The 21,036-nt window shown below is 39.6% G+C and overlaps 1 protein-coding gene across 2 annotated transcripts; it reads right to left on the bottom strand.

The window, feature by feature from the left end:
- Positions 1-927: 927 nt before the first annotated feature.
- tie1 (tyrosine kinase with immunoglobulin-like and EGF-like domains 1) lies at positions 928-18,328 on the bottom strand. Of its 2 annotated transcripts, XM_026345967.1 has the most exons (24): positions 18,031-18,328; positions 16,676-16,969; positions 16,453-16,563; positions 16,114-16,269; positions 15,464-15,595; positions 14,294-14,434; positions 14,056-14,184; positions 13,534-13,676; positions 12,318-12,462; positions 12,079-12,237; positions 11,737-11,877; positions 10,521-10,823; positions 9,830-10,120; positions 9,126-9,319; positions 8,859-9,005; positions 8,684-8,747; positions 8,379-8,489; positions 6,530-6,720; positions 6,059-6,172; positions 5,402-5,472; positions 3,479-3,519; positions 3,125-3,221; positions 2,476-2,575; positions 928-1,942 (listed from the first exon to the last, which is right to left on the bottom strand). In XM_026345967.1, the coding sequence occupies exons 1-24, from the start codon at positions 18,074-18,076 to the stop codon at positions 1,871-1,873; spliced, it is 3,393 nt and encodes a 1,130-aa protein (XP_026201752.1). In that variant the 5' UTR covers positions 18,077-18,328; the 3' UTR covers positions 928-1,870. The 2 variants fall into 2 exon arrangements, with proteins under 2 accessions (XP_026201752.1, XP_026201753.1); XM_026345968.1 differs by lacking the exon at positions 10,521-10,823.
- Between the last annotated feature and the right edge of the window lie 2,708 nt (positions 18,329-21,036).

Genomic DNA, 21,036 nt, shown 5'->3' with positions numbered 1-21,036 from the left:
AACCCTGCACCATGAGATAAACTAAATCAAGCTAATGTTACTCTGAGGAAATACTCACTGGATGTAGGCCTGAGGAAATGTAGTTTTAATCTCTGCAGAGATGAAGGCAACACTGGTCCTCTGAGGGTTTCTGTCCTGCACGTCTTCTCCTGTATAGCTCACCTGTTTACTGCTGTTTACCTGGATCAGGTGTGTTCACTCAATCAGAACCAGGAAGAGACCATCTCACCCTTATCTTCCAGCTTCTGATTCACTGAGCACACATGATCCAGAGGTTTAAAACTCAAACTATGCAGGGAAGGTTCAGAAGCCAAAAATAAATAAATACATATCCGGAAGTTGTAAATCAGCAGGGAAGAACTTAATGGCGTTAAAAATAATTTTAAATGCGGCCAATTATTACAGCTAAAAGTCAGGATGAAATCATATTGTAAAACCACAATGGAAGCATTAATCCACTAATTAATTATTTTCGATTGCCCATGCCTATGGCCATAAAATATTTTCTGTTAAATACATAGCTTCTTTGTAATTAGTAAATAGTTTTTTTCCCCCTCAAGGGAGAAGGGAGAGAGAAAAGCAGGTGCTGGGGTCACATAGTCCCACAGGGAGGGTGTAGAATATTTAAAACATTAAGGAGAGATAAAAACATTTCCTCTAATTGTTCTTATATTATAGATGATTGTGTTGTTATATAGGTGGTCTGTGTGGAGGTCCTCAGGAAGCTGGTCCACAGAGACCATGTCTGACAGATAGTCCTGAGCCTGTGGTTGGTTTGCAGGGGAAACCCAGTGACAGATCAGCCTGGTGCAGCAGGGAGATCAGTGATCCTCAACTGGTTTCCAACCCTGCTGACTATTAAGTAGGCCACTAACAACAACAGTGGAGGAAAAGGCTTGTGCAAATGAAACAATTTGTGGTGATGGATCTAGTCATCACACAAAAGCTTTATTCAGGGAACCAATTATGAAGACACACTGTACAGTCTCATACACTGAATACATTGCCATATATTGTGTTAGATTGCATAGTGTTAATGGTGGTACAGCAGCTGATCTACAGACTGTGCATCTGCCCATAGTAGCATTTTCCAAACAGCTACTGTTGTGGCAGAGTTTTGCACGCAACATGAACGTCTGCATAGTTGCATTTATATCACTCTGCAACTCAGAGTACATTCGAATATCAAACATCGGCTTTGATAGAGCTAAATGTTCTTGAAATACTAGAAAAATACAGTAGTTGTTACATTCACATGGCAGTGATAAGCAAATAATAGAAGACACAGATGGCACGAATGAGGCTGGTTTTAAGTGCTACATCAAAACACTGAATGTCTTTCATCCTTTTCTAAAAGTCTGAGAACTTGAATGTTTATGATCCACGTTGTGCCTTTTAAATTCATTATTTCTTTCCCTGTTTGGAAAAAGGGAGAGAAAATAAAGTCTGGCATTGACACCCCACAGACCCTGTGGTGTTTCAGCAAGTCACATAGCTCATTTGCCACTTCCCCTCATCGCTCAGAGAAAAGAAAATCCAGCACTGTAACTTTTGTAACGGCAGGAGGTACAATGTTGTGTCTTTTTTTCTGGAACTGGTTTGTATTGATAGGATCAGCATTTCCCAAAAGGTAAGGAGCAATCACATCTCTCCATCAAAGGCCCAGCATTACTCCAAATCTCCTAACGCCTCTGATACCTCCACACAGTGTCCTTTCACAGTCCTCCATCTATAGCTGAGTGGTTCTGAAAGAGTGCCGGGTCCTCCTGTCTCGACGCTGAGCAGCAGGGAGGTGAGAGTAACGTGGCGACCATCCTCGGGATTTCCTCTTGGAGCTACGTGGCCTGCTAGGGTCTGGGGGGGCTGGTAGTCAGGCCTCCTCAGCTGTGGCATCTATCCCAGCATAGGTGAAGTTCTCAAAGAGAGCCATGTTCACGTAAGCCTGAAAGATAAATCAAAACGTCTGAGTTACGTCTCAAAAAGATCATTGAAACCTCTTGTCAGAACTATGACAGCTAATCAAATGTTTCCTCCTCTGGTCTGTTCACATTTTAATGGAAATACGTCTTAAACCAAAGTGGTAGCCTTAAACACTGCCACACATGATAATTTTTAGCTGATAAATTTTACTGCTGACAAAACATGTTTCTGTCCCTTTGTGGATCTAGATGTAACTTTAGACTGTGTAAATAGTGTCATTCACGACGACCAGGAATCCAGGAATAAAAGCTTTCTATGGGGTAATACCTCCAGAGTTTGGGTGAGTGTTGTCAAATGACTTCACAGATTTAGAAAATGTTGCTATGCATTGATTTCTGTCAGTTTGAATCGTCCTAATGCTTGAAATCCACACCAGCACCATTCATCTTCATTTATGCTGTTCCTGCTAATATGGTGGGATAAACAGAAGTAGTCACGTGGCATCCGGAGGTCTATTCTTCTCTTTCTGCCGACATTGTATGAATGCAGAATTACCTTCCTGGCCTCCTGCATCCTGTTGAGCTGAACAGAGATTTGGGAGAAGGGGGGTCTCTCATAGGGCCGATCTCTCCAGCACTGCTTCATCAGCTCATAACTAAACAGAGAGGAATACAAAAATGAATATGGTAAAAAAGAAAGAAATAAATACACAATAATAACTACAAACAAGGACACTCCAAAAATTGGCCAGAGACACTAAGTGTAAAGTATTTGAGTAATGTTTGTGAGTGGATATTCAACCTCCAGCAGAAGAAGAACTAACCAAATTGTGAAACAAACCATTATAATAAATATATAAATAAAAATATAAATAATTTAAAGTGATGTTAATTTCTTTGTCATACTTTTGTGGCACACTTTTGCAGCTGACAGATCACAGACATATTGCAAGTGAAGGATTTTTACATCAAGTAAAAATGTTATTTATTTATTATGTAACCCAATTCCCAAATAACAATTTGCCTCAATGTTCTTTGGTTGTACAACAGCAACTTTCTCCTTAAAAACCTACTATATAATAATGTAATGTAATGTAATGTAAGATATCTGTCTTTTAAGTCTGTAACATGTGACACCCTTCTTTGAATGTGTGCCTCCGTCTTTAAATAAAAAACAAAAGTACTAGAAAATGTGAAATACTTACACCTCGTCATCGCAGTTTTTGGGTTTTTCCATTCTGTATCCTTGTGGCAGTTTTTCATAAAGCTCAGCACATGTCATCCCACAGTAGGGTGTACCACCTGACACGCACACATAAACAAGAGGGGGATAAAGAGTGGTTCAAGTAATGCTAAGGATAATTAATACACAACATCATGGAGATCACACTGAATTTCTCACTGATTGTTAAGCAAGTACTAAGATAGTACAAGATACTGAACAACTGTTGAGGCTGAAGTAGGCTGAATCTGTACTGTAATATATTTCAGTAGGAGTTAATGGTAACACTTCTGTGCTGAGAGCTTTAGGATTATTTTGAGAAAGTATGCTAACTTACCCAAGCTTACAATTTCCCACAGGAGAACACCGAAAGACCACCTTCGGGGGAAAACATAAGCACGTGACAGAAATATTAGCCAACCAGAGAAGATGACAGGGGGGGAAATGTTAGGGTTTTGTAAAAGTAGTGCATAGAGAAAATCCATGAATTGATTTGAAAATGTGCATAATCACATAAACACCAGAGGTTTTACAACTCTCTTTGGCCTTTCTCACAGGAGTACTTGCATCAATAATCATTTATTATAATGGTGAAATCTTATCATTGACACAGAGACGGGTGAGGAACCACCGAGTGCTTCAACAAGATGAAACCATCCTTTGCCTGCAATCTGATTACTGACTGAATTCAATAGAAATACCACTAGTTACACATGTAACAATTCTGTGCGGTAGATCATACGAGTAGACAAGTGTTGTTTGTGCTGTTGGCCCGTCCCTTTGTCACTGTTTATCTCCTCTCCTCTGCACACTACGTTTCACTGTCTCACACCTCTGTCTCTTTCTCTCACTCACTCATGTTGTTGTTGGGTTTTTTTTCTATTTTTTATTACTTGTATTTACAATTCTATCTGGCCATAGAGGCACCCTTCACACGTCTTCCGTTAGCTGTCTTGGGCTCTTGTAGTTTGTTCTCCATAGTGTATAAATAGGCTACAGTTGTCAGACCAACGTCTCAGTTTGTCTGCTAAGTTGTACCCAAGGCTTCCTGGTTGTGCTTATCAGTTACACAGCACACTATTATCACTCTACCAGTGACAGAAAGATGATTTGTTGTTTTTCTGTGGCAGCACACTGTGTGTTGAACGTCATCTAAACCACATGAGATGGTGAAATACAGTCTTTTAAGCAAAGCTCTTTTAGAAGCTAAAGAAGAAATGAGAAAGATGAACCATGATTATCAGTTCAATCAGAGAATGGTAATTAAGTGAAAATATAACTCATCTACAGTACCTCGGGTTCATTAACCACATTTTGAAGTTTTTACGTTATTAGTCTTTCAGCTGCCAGTGTGCTAGTACATTTCGCAGAATACATTTACGTATTGATACAGCTGCTTCATATACAGTATCTACAAAGACATACAGTCCAGTTTGTGAGTCACAGAGTGAAGATAGGTTTTTTGGAATTCATTCTCTGTATACTACCACATTCAATTTGAATGAAACATCTAATGTGTGAGCGAAGTCAAGACTCTTTGCTTAAAGGGTATGGCATTAACCATTCTGGATTTCATGCCATTTTCATGCACATGCACACATTTTTTGGGGACTCATAAATAGTGAAACATTAGGACTGCATTCAATACCTGTATTAGCAGCCAGTTAATTTCTTCTTTTAAAAAATGTCTCAAACTGTTGTACTGGCAACTCACAATGTTTTTACCATCTCTGTAATAGGTTTATTTTGTTTACAGCCTAATGATGGCCTCCTTTATTTACATATACACTGCTTTGGACCTCATGTAATAGTTCTAGTGAATGGCTAATAAATGCAAATGTAACACTCAGACCCACATCCAGACCTTTTATCCCATTGATTAGTCATAGTGTAATGAGGGAACATTGCTATGGCCAGACTTGGCCATGCAACCGTTTGTCAGCCATTTTCTTCCATTATTTATAAGCCCCCAAAAAATGTGTGTGTATGAAAATGGCTGTAATTCCTGGATGATTAGTGGCACACTTTTCTTAAACCCCTTTAATTAAATCTGAAAGTCTTGACTTTGCTCACATGTTGAGTGTTTTATTTCTAATTCAATGTGAAAGTGTACAGAGGACACGTTTCAAAAAACACATCTTTATTCTTTATTCTCTCTATTCTTTATTACTTAGAAACCTGAGTTCACCTTGGTAATCCCCACCTACCCCAATGAGTGTAAGAGTTAAATATTAGTTGAACAGTTGATACTGCAACTTACACATCACTCTTGGTGGTATACACGCTGTAGTTAAGGGACTCAATGGCCATCCAGCGCACAGGCAGCCTCCCCTGAAAGAAACAGATTCATATCAGACGTTCTGCCTTGTGAATATGTACAAATATTTTGATGATTCTGATTAAAAATAATACATACATACAAGTAAATGAATTGATTAAAAACTATGTTTAAATGCTTGCCTCATTATTAAATGGCTGTGATTGATTATAAAATTTAAAATCCATGGCCAGTGGATTGTAGTACACTGCTATGAAAGCTGTACACTCTATGCTACACTTGATGGGATTCAGAAAATTGCTCTCTACAGATGATTTGACCTGTTATCAAAGTCAGTTGCTGGCTGAGCTGTATTGTGTAACAAAACCAATCCAACAAAGAAACTAAAGCCTTCCTTAGGCTGTTAATGGATATGTTCTCTTTGCAACTTAATAGTCTTCTACTACATCACCGATAAACTTTACTTTTCACAAAAAATACAGCAACTATTCTGATAACAGCTGATATCAACAGTATTAATCCTTTCAGACTGAAGTGAAAATACACAAAATACACAAATATGAGTCTCCCAAACACTTATTGCCCTCTTCTGGCTAAAACAGAACATGTGTATTTTCTGTAAACGTTGCTATGACTCACCATTGTCTTCTTAACATAAACTTCCTCACCACGGGACAGACCAAAGTCTGCTATCTTTGCCACAAGGTTGTCTCCTACAAGAACATTCCTGGCTGCCAGGTCCCTGTGGATGAACTAAAGCCAAGACAGAAAAGAAGAGGACGAAAAAAAAAAAAGCACATGTGATTATGAAGTATATAATTAAAAAGACAGTATTTAGCTTTATAAATAAAAATATTAATGAGTAAAAATATCTGTAACACTGTTATTTAACAAATGATAATGTTATATCTACTGGACAGTTTAACATTTTAATCACATCAGTAATTAACTTATGATTCAGTGCTGTGAACAAAATACTAAATTCAGTCCTTATAGGTGACTGCTTCTATTACATTCTTAACCAGAAATAAAAATATAAAAAAACAAGCAATGGACAAACACACACACAAGGACAGACAAGAGTGGCCACACACATTTCCTGCCCTCTACCTGTTTGTCACTGAGGTAATGCATTCCCGTTGCCACATCCACAGAGAACTGAAGCAGCTGCTGAGAGGTGAGGGTAGAGGCAGTGCCATGCTCTTTTGCAAAGGCAGGGTCAGTCTCCAACACACGACTCTTCCTCAAGAAGTCAAGAAGGTTGCCATAGGGAGCATATTCAATGGCTATGTACAGGTAGCCTGGAGAGGACAGAGGGACAGAGGCTGTAGTTTCTGGTCATTCACAAACACTTTCAACTCTTTCTCATCTGCCTTGTGAAACAGTGAAATTCATCATGGCTTCATAGCCATTAAAAAAGACATGGCTCCTGCTGGCAAACATGTTATCGTCTGCCTGTACAAGCTGTTAGCAGTTCAGCAGACTATTACAATGAGAAACTGTGACTGTGGCCTTGGCTGGCCCGCCTGCATTAGAGCGGGAAGAGACCCAGCTACAGCTGGTACGGGGCCCGACTTTTGGCAGTTCTGTCTCAACACAAACAGAGGTAGACCAGGCCTTTCATTAAATCCTTACAGAGATCAACCAGATGGCTAAGGCTTTGTAACATATGACAGCTTCCAGGCGAAGCCGGAGTTCCTACGGGTTTGTGCTTGTTGGCAGGTTTCCATGTTGATTTCACCAGAGGCAGCGAGAGTGCCAACAAAATTAGTTAGTGCTATACATGGAAGGAACGAGTACAGGGCGATGGACAGACTGGTCAAAGAACTGGAACCTAACACAGTTTGTGAGCTGCAAGAGGTTGTGAAAATCAGGACATGTGTGTGTGTTTCCTGCTGTTCTATTTTGGAAACAACTAATTCTCTCACTGTGTTTCTACGAGAGAAAACCTAAATTAGTTTGTTTGTGTTATTAAGATGAGACCGTGTTTAAGAGGTAAACTGCACTTTATATTTCCAATTTAAAAAATGCACACATTTCATACACATATCTTAAATTAAATAATTATCCCAGAAAAAAAGCAGAAAATGCCAAAAACAGCAGTTGGGCAACAATTTGCATTACCAAGGCAGTCACTCCAGCAACTTTCACTGTTGCAATAAAAGACACTTAACGACTTCTCCCTTACAAAATACTAAGTAAAGAGAGAGAGGCTGTATTTCAAAGAAATACTACTTACTGGAAACATTTAGTGCTTTCTTCCCAATTACTTTTATATTTTATTTACTATCTTCATCCCTTTTTAGCTACTATACTGTGTCAAATGATTGGTTAAAAGATGTGAACCTGAGTTTAACACAATAGAGTGAAAGTCTGCAGAGTCAGCTACTTCAAAGTGAGAAGACACACTGAATTAGTTAGATGTTTATTTTTCACGTCTGATTTGGTTTTGTAATTTCCTCGCTAATGTTCATTCTACACCGGTTGTCCCCTCTTACATGGTATCAATCTTTGATCAAACACAAGCAGTTCAGCTATTCAATGAAGAAGCCAGCGAATGTAGCTGGGAGAAAGAACTGGGGCCAAGGAAATCTTATACAAACAGATAAATACATGCCACAGCAGATTGGTTATGAGGCACACGCACAAATCAAACAAATGTGATGTGTACAAAATCCTTTTAACACACAGGGATTATTTAGATTGGACACATCCTGGTGCTTTCCATGTGCAAATGAAAAAGATCAGAAGGGATGGAAGTATCTGTTTGCATCTCAAGTTAGAAGAATTTTACCTTATTGTTTATTAGCATGCAGGATCTGCTCATTGTATTGTCCACAGATCACTGACTAGTACATTGGGATATAATCTGCCAGTGTCCTTCACTTGACCAACATTTAAGTAACTAACTTCAAAGCGCATCAGTATCCAAAAAAGCCACCAGGTGTCACTCACTCACCTCTGTTCTCACAGGCTCCTATTAGGTTGATGATGTTGGGATGCTGGCCTAGTTTACACAGCACCTCCAGCTCCCCTGCAAAGTCTCGATGGTCATTCTCTGAGGCAAACTCTGCAGGAGGATCAGCACATGCAGCATTGTTAAAGAAAGTGCAAGCAAAGCAGCTTCAGCTCGGATCTTTGAAATGAAATTTCCACATCACTCAGAAAATGCACTGCACTGGGATTATGCTGCGTTTGTTCTGTGTCTGTGTGTCAGTGCGTTTGCGAGTTCTTGCATGAATGTGTCAGAACTACAACAACTACCTTTCAGCATCTTGATGGCTGCGCTCATTTTGTTGCCGTCCTTCTTGATCATGGCTTTAATGACCTGGTTTTGAAACAGTTGTTAGCTCATGTTTAACTTTGAACAGCAGATGGAAACCAATGAAGAAGAACTGTTTAAATGATCCAGATCCAAGTACATTAAGAGCCTAAACACCTGGCCAAAGTTGCCCTCTCCAATGACATCCTCAAACTTTATATCTTCCCACTCCAGGATGGGGTAGGTGAGGGGCTCAGGGGTGGGCTTGGGCCTTCTTGTCAGGGTCAGAGTTCCTGAGTTAAACTGCAGAATAGTCTCTTCACCCTACGGATATAGAAGCATCACAATAGATACAAATTTATTAAGGTATGGTTTTAAAACACAGTTAGGCTTTATCAGACCTCCTCTAATTAAAAAAACTTGGTAATACTGTTGTATTCTTACCGATCCAGACTGGTAGGTGAACGTGCGCCTGCGGTTGAGCAAAGTCTTGCGGATGAAGAAAAGAGCCAACAGTGCCAGCAGGATAGTCACACATGTGACAGTCACTGAGCCTACGACTGCCACCAGCAGCTGGTAATTGTCACTGGCTGGCTTACTAGCCACACCCTGGGTGGTCGGAGTTAAAATCTGAGAGCCTTTTTTTTTTTTAGCAGAGGGGAAAGAGATGAAAAAGGAGGATGGGAGACGGGATGGAGAGACAAACCAAGTAAGGAGATGGAGATGATTTTCAGACAGTCGAGACATATAGGCTGTTTGATGTGAATGTATTATTATCTTGAGTAAATCCCTGTTCCTATGTGGGTGGTCGGGTTACATGCCACCTGGGAAAAGCCGAGTATTGGCTACAAGTACAGATTTTCCACTGGTAGCTATTTTAAGCTTGAAGGGGAACTGTACATCCAAGTAACCATAAAAAGTTCTTAATTTATGTCACTAGACTGCCATATTTAATCATTCCTATTCAAAGAACTACCCGTTCAAGAAATCCAGATTTTTTTGACATTGGAACAGTTTTTCTCCAACTTTCTTGGTATTATTTTCCATTTTTCATTTTAGAGTCAGTCTTCAAAATCTCCCTCGACCCCAGTTTCAGCACTCTGTTGCTGGATGAAGATTGAGGGTGCAGACAATAAAGTCCTACTCACCATCTGCTTGTGTCCTTGCTTGAACAAATTTGCTCCACTCTCCTGGCACTTTGGAGAAAGCCCTGACTCTGAACTGGTAGAGTGTGCTGCCATTGAGTGCTGTCACATCTTTGGTGGTCTTGTTCCCATCATCGGTGTCCACCCAAGGCTGAGGGCTCCCCTGGTCGACTGGCTGGTACTCGATGATGTATTTAATGATGCCTCCATTGGGATCCTCAGGGGGCTGCCATCTCACTTGGATGGCTGATACAGACAGGGACATGGCCTGGACATTGCGGGGAGATGATGGACCTGAGACAAAGATAGGTTGTTATTGCTAGTGTCATCACAGTCATGACTGCAAAACCCTTACTACCAAAGACCAGGGTTTAAAAGCATAAATTATCATTCTGTATGATGGATGTGATCCTAACCTGTTAATCCCTGCAAACTAATTATTCAAATAATTTGCCTCATTCACACAAAGTCTGTGGGCAGAGAGAGAGTCACTAAACAACAACCAGTCATACTTTTTCTGAGTGTTTAAAAGATCTAAGAAGCACCTGAGCCCCTAACATACATGCATACTGCATTAGACCTCATGTGTTGCCACGAACCACTGTGAATACATTATTAAGAAAATCCTTTCCAAGCATTTGGAAGGAGTCTTTCTAGCAGTTCATTTCAGACCAACAGCAGACATTTTAGTTACCCTGGCTGTGGATGTGGAAGTGGTAGGGTCTGGAGGGGGGTCCCTGGCTGCCACAGTTGATAAGGCGCACCACTACGGTGTATTCTTGCTGGTACTCCAGGTTGTGGAACTTGGTAGAAAGCACATTGAGCAGGGTGGTTTCCTCCAGCAGTTTCTCACTTTTGGGTGGCGGCCCAAAGAGCTGCACTAAAAAGCCACTGGCTGTAGCAGCATTAATGCCATTGTTGCCAGGCAGTCGCCACCGTACAGTGGCATTGCGGCCTTCCATGGAGCTGATGTCAATCTCAGGTTGTACTGTGGGCTCTGCAGTGACAGGGAACACAGGATGAGCTGACGGGACTAAAGTAGTTTAAACTGAACTGGATGGATTCCCTAAATTAATTATTTATATTTTGATTGGCAGCATCAGACAGTAGGCAGCACTGTTCGCTCACAACAAAAAAATACTGGCGCTAAATCTTGGCCTTGGGTCTTTCTCATTACTTCGCCCATTTTGATGTGAATTCCCTGAGGGTACTTTGAGATCTGTGATTGTCTCATGGTCTGCCTGGGGTGTTTTCTTCTTTTGCCTATGAACAGGCTTCAGTGCTTCACATGGGGTAAAATGGATTAATGTGAGATGAGTGGCTAGTAAAAATAAAGTGTTTGTTGATGCACAGTTCAAGCTGGGCTATTTTCTATTCTGACTAGTACCACACGACTGCAAGAACCTCTGTTTGGTTACAGCCACTGACATGTCTTCCATTTCATACACTCCTCTCTTTCCCCACATTTACACAATTACAAATAGTTTGTGCAAGAGGCAAATATTTCCAAATGAAATTCTTCTATTTCACACATGGACCTAACGTATTACCAAAGCGGATCTGAAATGCTCTCTTACAGTCTCTAAAAAAGACACTCCTTTCTTGTACTCACACACTCAGATATGTTCTCTCCCTCTGCACCACATTTATTGCAGAATAAAATCCCTGTCTCTGGTGTTTGAATATAGATTGATTGATTTCCAATAGCCCTATAGTCTCATTTTATTTTAGCAAAGAAGGCCACAGATAATTTGAGACCACTAATATAATTAATTTGTCCCAGATTTTATCAGCACATCAAGACAGATGTTTTCACTGTGTGAAAGACACCCTGCTCCCTTAGTGTGGCAAAAGTACTGCTGTAGCCAGACTCAGTATAATTAGCCTTGCTTATGTTCTATGGGTCTTACGGGGACAGTCAGTCTCCATTATAGTCTCTGGCCCCGGGACCCCTTCTCCTCCTTCCCCGGGACGGCTCAGCTGGACACTGACGTGGTAACGTGTTGAAGGCTTCAGGTTCATCAGTGTGATGGGCTCTCTTTCACCGTAGACTGAAAGAATTAGAAGTTCATTACACATTTAATTTATGGTTCACAGAGGATTTTGAGATAGATACAGTTAGTATAGATACAGAATATAGCCTACATTAAAACATTTTAAATGTTACACATTTTTGTTGTTGGTTGGTAAACTTGAACTCAGTAGGACATGAAACTAGACCAAAATAATTCACTGTATCTCTGCTTTCTTACCTATGATGGATGACCAAGCGTTGTCACTCTCCACAGGTTTGTAGAGGAGCTTGGTGGAGATGATGGGGCCATCACCCCGGTAGGACTCCATTGGCATTACCAAGAGCTGCTTACTTCTCTTTTCCAGCAACTTAGGAGGAGTCATGGGCACAGGGGGCTCTGAGTAGACACAGAAAATTATTTCATTTACAAATCTGAAATCATTATAACAGTAATATGCAGTCACAGTTATAGTTTACCTTTCACAGTGAGGTTGAACTTGCGTGAGTCCTGCCCTCCATTTGTGGACACCCTGCACTCCCACAAGCCCTCTTGTAAAGCAGTTACATCAGGGATTTCAAACAGGGCTGTACTCTTATTTGAGTCCATGATGGTACGAGAGGCCTGAGAAAACAATGCATAACACACAATATTAAAGCAATGAACGATGAAAAACACATTTCCATTTCCTGTGCCTATTTTTGCTGCAGCTTGTTAAGAGAGTCCTCAATCTGAGAAATTGCTTTGTTCCTGTTGGAAATGCCGTCAGAAGAGTGTTTCTATTATCAAGGAAACAGCACAAAAAGAATAATATCTAAGCTGAACATGTCATTTATAAGCAACAAGTGGTCACTGCTGTACTGTAGATTGATATGGCCTTATCTGGTCAGGCCATTGTGTTGTTGACTTCCTTAGAGCTTGACTCAATCTTGTAATGACCAGCTCAGGCACAGCACTTTCAGCTATGCACAGAGAATTCTCTGCTTTAGCTCCTGTCCAAGTACATTAAAATGCTGGCTAAAGTCGACAAGCTGTTTCACTTATATTATGTAATAGCTGGGTGATTTATAGACTATTTACTTTTACACATATAGAATGATATTTTTGGAAATGCACTTGCTTTCTTGCCCAGAGTTAGACAAGAACATCAGTACCACTAACATGTGTCTAAGTATGATGATCAAGCCAGGAGGTGATTAACTTAGCTTATCTTAAAAAGGGGAAGCTTGACTCTGCCCAAAGTAAAAGAATATGCCCACCTGTTCTTCTAAAGTTCCAGTAACCTGACAATTTCTTAATCATTTTATCTTCATCTGGAAGTCTATTTTTGAACTTTAAATCAAGTTCCTTTCCACCTGCTTCCAGTCTTTATTTGAAACTAAGATAATCACCTCCTGGCTCCAGCTTCAAACACACCGAGACATGACATGAGTCGAGATTCACGTCTAACTCTTGGCAAGAAAGTGAAATAATGTCTAATGTAATGGAAAACTGTTGCTTTAACTGGCATACATTTAAGAATACAGGCTCTGCCTTCATGACATTCTACCCGTATTAAACTTGCTGCGTGAGCTTGTATTTTTTCTCTGGCTGACTACCTTGACTTCAGTTTGATCCAGCCTATTATTTAGTTTATTTTTGTTTAGGCTGACTGTACATTACAGTACCAGTACCAGAACCTGCTGATCCTCCTACCTTGATCACAGTGTCCATCTTTCGTAGCTCGATGCTGTTGTGGCTTGGAAGAGGATTGCCTGTGGCTGAACAAATGATCTTGGCGCTGGATTTAAGATTACACTCTATATAATCCTCCAATTCTAAAATCTGCGGAGCCCGGTCTGAGAGATGCATTGGAAACAAAGAAAGACAAGGTGCATAATGACAAAATTATGTGGTGGTAAAGAGAACGATGACAGATAACATCATTGGGCAGAAAGAACAAAATCATCAGGGTTTTATTGGCAGAAGCCAGATTATGGGTTAATGAAAGTGCAAGGAATGTTTTGAGGTTGTCTAGCTTTTTAAAGTTAAGTTTAATAACTTTTGCATATTACAATCTATTAATATTCTACTGTTGAATGAAGAGAAGTATCTGGTATTTAGATGAGTAATAGTAAAATTAACATGCCATTGATTTAATTTCACAGAGGAGGCAGAGCTACAGTAAAGGATGAAACTCAGAAAAAAAAGAATTATTATGATTATGACAATGCCCACCAGACTTTTGACAGTTCGGTCCTCTCCAGCCAGGGGGACAAAGACAACCAATGAAACGGTTACAAATTCCTCCATTCTGGCATTTACAGCTCAACCTGCAATCTGGTCCATAGTTGTCATTATGACAAGCTGAAAATAGAAAAGAGAGAGTTTAATGCATTAAAGTGTATTAATAAGCCCATATATTTATTACTTTCATAAAAGATACTGGAGCAAACTGAAACTATGGACTGCTTACGCTTCTCACAGTGACTCCCAAACCAGCCGCTGGCACAGGAACAGCCGTAAGGGTCCGGTAGACAGAAACGACGCCCCTTGCAGCTGAGTTCAGAGCCACATGACTTCAGGCAGTTTCGACCAAACATTCCTTCTCTGCAGGCTGCACGTGAATAAAGAAAGACAAATTCACAAAGGGTTTCTTCAAATTCCTTGAGTTTTGCTACATCATGCCTAAATCTGCCTTGCAAAACACCACAGAGAACAATAAAAACAACTCTGCCAGTGGTCTAATTTGTACATTTGTTGATTATATTGTGACACCTTATTGCATTACATTACGTATTGTTTGAAGCACATAATGTTAACAATACGATGAAGTCAGACTAACACATGTAACGTCTGTGCAAACCTGACTTTGCCACAGTCAGGTCACAATTTACAGTTGATTTACACAAATGCAGTAAATGCGTGTCATGATCACATCATTTATACAATGCGTGACAGCAAAGCTGACATTATTTTGGTGACCCAATGGCTTTTCTTCCACAGAGTCACTTTCAGATATTTATGTTCCAGAATTAGTCATATTGGCTTTGGTGGTCCCCTGATTTTCCAATAGAGCCATCATAAGGTTCACATTTATGGGTTAGAATAAAATATACTAGCACCAACTGGCTGGCTAATACATGAAATTTGCAGCAGATGTTCAAGATCCTTCGATGATTTACTCTTTGATGATCTGGCCACAGTTTAAATTTATCCAGTACTTATGAATAAATACCTGCAAAATAAGTACTTCCATCAACATCGGTCGTGCTTTGTGTTAAGTGCTATTTAGAGTAATGCCAACAAACTAAATGATCTTGAACAGACATTAAACCTGCTAATGCTTGACATTGGCATGGCACTACTGTACATGTTGGCATATTGTCATTGACATTTCACTCAACTCAATGCTGTGACTAAGTAGAACCTCACTGACCTGGTGGCATATTTGCAAATGCTTGTTTCAATATGATATTTATGATGCAGGTGTAGGACAAAGAGAACTACTGCACGTAGAGCATACAGTTTACAGCCACAGCCAACACTGTGGCTGGGCTTTTCAGGTTTGGCAGTTTGATCCCTGGATCGTCCTATCCTCATGTTAAAATGTTATTATTTGTTTTGTATTGAGTGTATTACAAACCTGTTTCACAGCGTGTCCCCATGAATCCTGGAGGGCAGATACAATCTCCGTAAACATCATGACACTCTCCACCATTGAGACACTCCGGACAGTCCTTGTCACAGTTAGGACCCCACTTCTTACTCGGACAGTCTACAGAAGGCAAGCACACATAATACCTTCAAATACATATCAAACCATTAATGTATTTTGTTGTTTGGGGTATGTTTTGGATAGTTTTTCCAGCACAAATGACCTATTAATATTCACTAAACAGAAGAAGACCACCACATGGGGTGTATGATCTAAAGTGTGAGAAATACAGGCAAAGGGTGAAAATGATGATGATACAGCTGATGTCTCTTTAAAATACTGAGATACAGTACATGAAACACAGACATGTGCTGTAGATGTCTTACCAAAATAGTAATAGCAGATATACCTTTAGTTATCATTGGGGTTTCAGTACAATATAAATTAAATTCAGGCTTCTTTTCAAATACACTTGTGCTATTTGTGAAGTACAAAATTGCACAAATTATTTTTCTTCGTAATGTGGTTAAGTGAGATCACTCTTCAAGGGCTTCTCCCTGGGCAGAAAATACACACACAGCTGTGCCTTAAGAAGCGTTGCAAAATCCTTAATACAATCTGGTCCTGAATCAACAAACCTCTGACGATGAGCCTCATCCAGGCGCCATGGAGGGGGCTATCCCCCACATAGCTGGCACTGTAGATGCCTTGATTGGCAAGAGTTACGTTCTCCACTGTCATCACTGCTGTGCGATTGATCATGTCGTTCCAGTGAGTCATGTAATAGTAGTTTCCTACACAAAACACATAAAACATAAATGACTCAGTTTCCATTGAGTCAAAAAGCATCAATCTGTCCTTATTTTCTCAGTATCCTTAACTAAGAACAAAGTATTTAATTGTCGTTTGCAGATGGTTTGTTATTTGCATGTTAAATTACCTTTCTGTGCATTTAATAAGTTGGTAAGATGGCTTACCATTGTACTTCCAAGTCACATCTCTCCTTTCAGAGCCAAGTAGCTCCATGCTGAGGTGAACTGTATCGCCTTTGTTAGCAGTTAGAGTCAGGTGAGTTGGAATAAAAGTTGCTGTAAGGAACACAGAATATCAGCAAATAAATAATGACATGATAGTCTAGATCATCATAACATAAATGAAAAACTCTCAAAACATAGCAGGTTGTATGAAGTCTGAACACACTTCTTTCAAAGTTGTTGATCGTTGTGACCATCTCAGGTGGGGTAACTGAATTGGATTGGCAGTAGAAGATACCAATATGACCAAGATCATGGAAGTCTGTGGCCTTTGCTTCATTATTCCCGAGTTTATATACTTTAAAATTTGGCTTCTTAGTGACCATGAAGATTCTGTTGTCTTTCTTAATGTCCAGCTCAACTTGGTTTGTGCTGCGTTCTCCACTGATGCAAGAGATAGTGAAGCGATTGATGCTGGTGACCTCTGCCGTGGAGATCATGGTCAAGTCGATCACAGCATCTGTAGGAAATGAGGCAAAGTCGTTACATGAGATACTGTGTGATTCACTGGGTAAAATAAAGCACACAAATATTCTTCTTAAGGAAAGGAAATAGACAAGTCAACCATTTCAGGAGAAGAAGAATTAATGCAAATGTCTGTGGTTAAAAGACAGTGAATCTACCTTGAATAATAAAGAGTTAGTAAAGTTTTAAAGAATACATGGTGTTAAATTAATATTTTCTTTCAGTTTGTTAAGTTAAGCTAAAACTAAAAAACTCATCTAAACAAGTCCAAACAAAAACAGCACATTACAATCTTCACAGAGGTGGGATTTATTACTGTGTTTATTTATTAGACTGCATGAGTTTTAACAAGGTGTATCCACCAAACAAATGAGTGTATATTGAGTTGCTTTGAAATCATGCTCATGTTTGTCTCAGCATACCTTCAAATCTCCTTGTACTGCTCATGCTTCATACAGCAAAGTTCAACCACATTATTTTCACATATGTGGTGCAGGTTTTAGCACACATGTTCATATTTTATATGTAAGTCCAAACAAACCCTGTTTCTACTGTCTCACATTAAACTCAGCTCACACACAATGTACAGCACTGGTGTAGCTCACATGTTCCTGTTTAAATACATGCACACAGCTTTGCTGTAGGCTCTCCACACGTAAACAACAGCACCAAATAACAGCTGAAAGTGACTCTTTCATCCAAAACACGTTATATATTGGCACCTGGAAAACAGCCTCCAGGAATGCAGCCATTTGAATGAAAGTGCCAAACTCAATAATGTCCAGCATTCCTTCTCTCTGGTATTTAAGCCACAGATCCGAAGAACAATGGCAGGAAACATGGATGAGCTCCTTTTTCCTTTAGTGTGTCCTTTAGAGATTCTTCTACACTCTGAAGTTCTTAACAACTTAACAATCACAACATATATTTAATGAAATATCAATTATTAAATATATACGAATAAACCTTTGTACGTAGGTAAAACTATCACATTTCTCAAAACAATTACTAATTTGTACAGTTTGAAAACATTTTTTCAATGAGGTTTTCTCTTACCTGATACATCAATGAAGCACAAAACAAACACCCACACAATCCTCATTTGGAAAAAGTTTGGTTACTAAATCAGCTGTCTGGTTTTCAGGGAGAGCAGAGCTCTAAAATCCAAAGCAGTGACGCTGCGTCACAACGAGCGGTGCGCTTTTTTACGCATAACTAGGCGCATAATCCAAAGCTTCAGGTGAGGTGTAAAATGTGTAACGATTGATGTTTTGTATAAGGTGTAAAATGTAAAACTGTCTTGTTTAGCCTTAAGAGATGGTATCACTGTCCGTCACGCTAAGCACAGTGTTGGACTTGGTCTGGGTGGGAAAGGAAGGAAGAGAGTCACCAGACAGCGGAGGACTGTTGGCGCGCCGGACCTCCCCAATCCGATTAATGTATTTATGAGTTTAAACTTTGTCACTTCTTGTTCTAACCACTATAGTTCTGGATCTATCTTATTGTCTAATTTTAGCAAAGAAAAGAAATTCCAGCGTGTTTATTATTTTTAAAACTCATTGTAGAACAGCATCAACTATATGTGTATACTTATGTTCTAAGATGTGTTCAGCACTAAAACTGTCACAGGAACATTTTAGTTTTTTGTTGTACATTGTTTTCTAGCAAAACATTACTGATTCTCATAGGGAAACTTTGAGCATCACGATTTGTGCTCATGTCAGTAATCTTTTAAAGTACAGCACATTGTTGGTGAACTAAACAATATATTTCATTAAAGTATGTCTCCTACATAGGGCTAGTCATAATAAGTGTGTACTAGACCACCAACCAAAGACTACCTTTTTTTAATATGCAATAGTGAGGTCAAAATGTACACTCTGCATGCCCCGGGACTGACATTGCATTTTATTGCTGCCCTTGATTTTCTTTCTAGATGCTTGCAGCAGCAGCTGGTATCATGTTTTGCCAAATGCAACAGCTTTGTTGTCTCACTTCAATGAGTTGGTTACAATCCTGCAGCTTTTATGGTTAACCTCCCCTCTCCCTCATCATTACACTCCGTCAACCTCAGGAAATTATGAACAATATGCTTGTTGTGTCTATTCAGGAATTTCTGCACCAATCTTTAAAAAGTGTTGCTCGACTTTGAAACATCTAGTAGAAACAACTGCACACGCCTTTTCTCATTTTCTCTGTAAAAACTGCCAGGCTTATTTGATGTTTTCTTTACATTTCCTTGCTGCTTCAGACAATCAACTTGAGGTTTACTCAACTTCTTATTGTTTGAGATTTCCTGTTTTTGATTTTAGGAGCTCAGTAGGTTTTCTTTTGCTTGCAAGTAATTTTCTATTGTAAGGGGGACACTTAAAAAACAAAGAATAAAATGAGTTGTTGCAAACTGTTGAAGTGGACAGAAGTGGACAAAATAGTTGGTATCCTTCCCTTAAAGAAAGAAAAATCCACAAAGTTAAATAACCTGAAAATGACTAAAAATGTACTCATGAAAATAAGACATTGCTTTTGAGTTGTTGTTGTTCAACAGAAGTTTAAAAAAATTAAATGAAACTTATTATTTTGTTGCACAACTTTTGTTGCCTTTCATTGCAAGCAAGTGATTTCTGTAACTCTCAGTGAGACTTCTGCACCTGTCCAGAGGTGTTTTGGCTCGCTCCTCACAAGCAAACTGCTCCAGCTGTCTCAGGTTTGAAGGGTGCCTTCTCCAAACCGCATGTTTCAGCTCTTTCCACACATGTTCAATATGGTTTAAATCAGGACTCGTACAAGGCCACTTTAGAATAGTCCGATGATTTGTCTTAGCCGTTCTTGGGAGAATTGTAGTTGTGGTTTGGGTCATTATCCTGTTGGAGGACCATGACCTGTGACAAAGAATGATCCTTTCCAGAATGCCTTGATATTCTTCAAATGAGCCTCGAATGTACTGTCTGATTTTTAGTTTTTAGTTACATTTTAATAAATTTTTATTTAATATTGCTTTTGTCAGTTTCAAGTTATTTCAGTGACCTTTGTGGGTTTTCTTTCTTTAAGAGAAGGGTGCCAATAATTTTGTCCATGTCTGTACATTTAGGTCATGACCTAAACTAAACCAAACTAAAAACCATATTCAGAGGAGAGAAGATGTCCCGTGTCTTGTTAGTTCAATTAACTGAAAAAGAAAAGAAAATCAAATCCAAACTGAAATGTGTCCACCCAGATGGTTTTGTTTTGTCTCCAAAGTTTCCATTTCCACTTTCACACTGAAGTCTGCATGGTCCCTTTGACCTGTTAGTGTGACCTCTTAAGCTCGGTAGCCAGAACCGCCTCTTTTAAAGATCATTTTGTTTCCTTTGCACACTCTTCAGATTAACCACATAAGGGCACAGATTTACCAATGAGAACAATGACAGTGACCTTTACAGAAAACAGGCTGCTAACTGTGAGCACAAGCTGTAAAATACCACAATAAACATCAAACTGTGCTGTTAATTGTGCACACTGTTATTTTCGAAGCATTCATCTGATGCTTATTGTATGTTGTGCAGAATTGTGCAGTCTATGTAACATTACTTTGGGAAAACAAACTAGAACAAGTGCAAGCAAAGAAGTGCAAAGACAGGGGACTGTATGTTGCAGACACTGCTTGGCAGAGCCTCTATAGGAAGCCAGAAGGGAAAAGACCAAAGGCTGGGTCAACACAGATGCATCAGCCTCTGGCTGCTCAAAGGCTGTAAGTAGCCAGAAACCAGAGGTGAATCCTTTTGTCATTGTTTGTTTATGTGCTTGAACAAATGTGTGTATGCTGTGTGTGACTGCACAGGAGTGGGAGATGTGTAACTGTATGCTGCATGCTGTAAAAGAAGACAGGACACTATTTGTGCATCCATATGTGTGTATATGAAGAAAATGATTCTGGTGGAAGATATGTCACTCGCTCCTCAGAAAGGAATCATTGTGCACAAAAGATTTTCTCATTTGACAGTAATTACTAAAACAGTGTTTGTTGTTCTAGTCATGGTAGCTTGCTTTCTGACACTTTCCGAGAAAGATACGGCTCAGCATGTC

This window comes from Anabas testudineus, chromosome 4 (genome assembly GCF_900324465.2).
Source record: "Anabas testudineus chromosome 4, fAnaTes1.2, whole genome shotgun sequence".
NCBI lineage: Eukaryota > Metazoa > Chordata > Actinopteri > Anabantiformes > Anabantidae > Anabas > Anabas testudineus.
The sequence above is the reverse complement of the archived record's forward strand: the minus strand, read 5'-3'. Positions and strand labels throughout refer to the sequence as shown.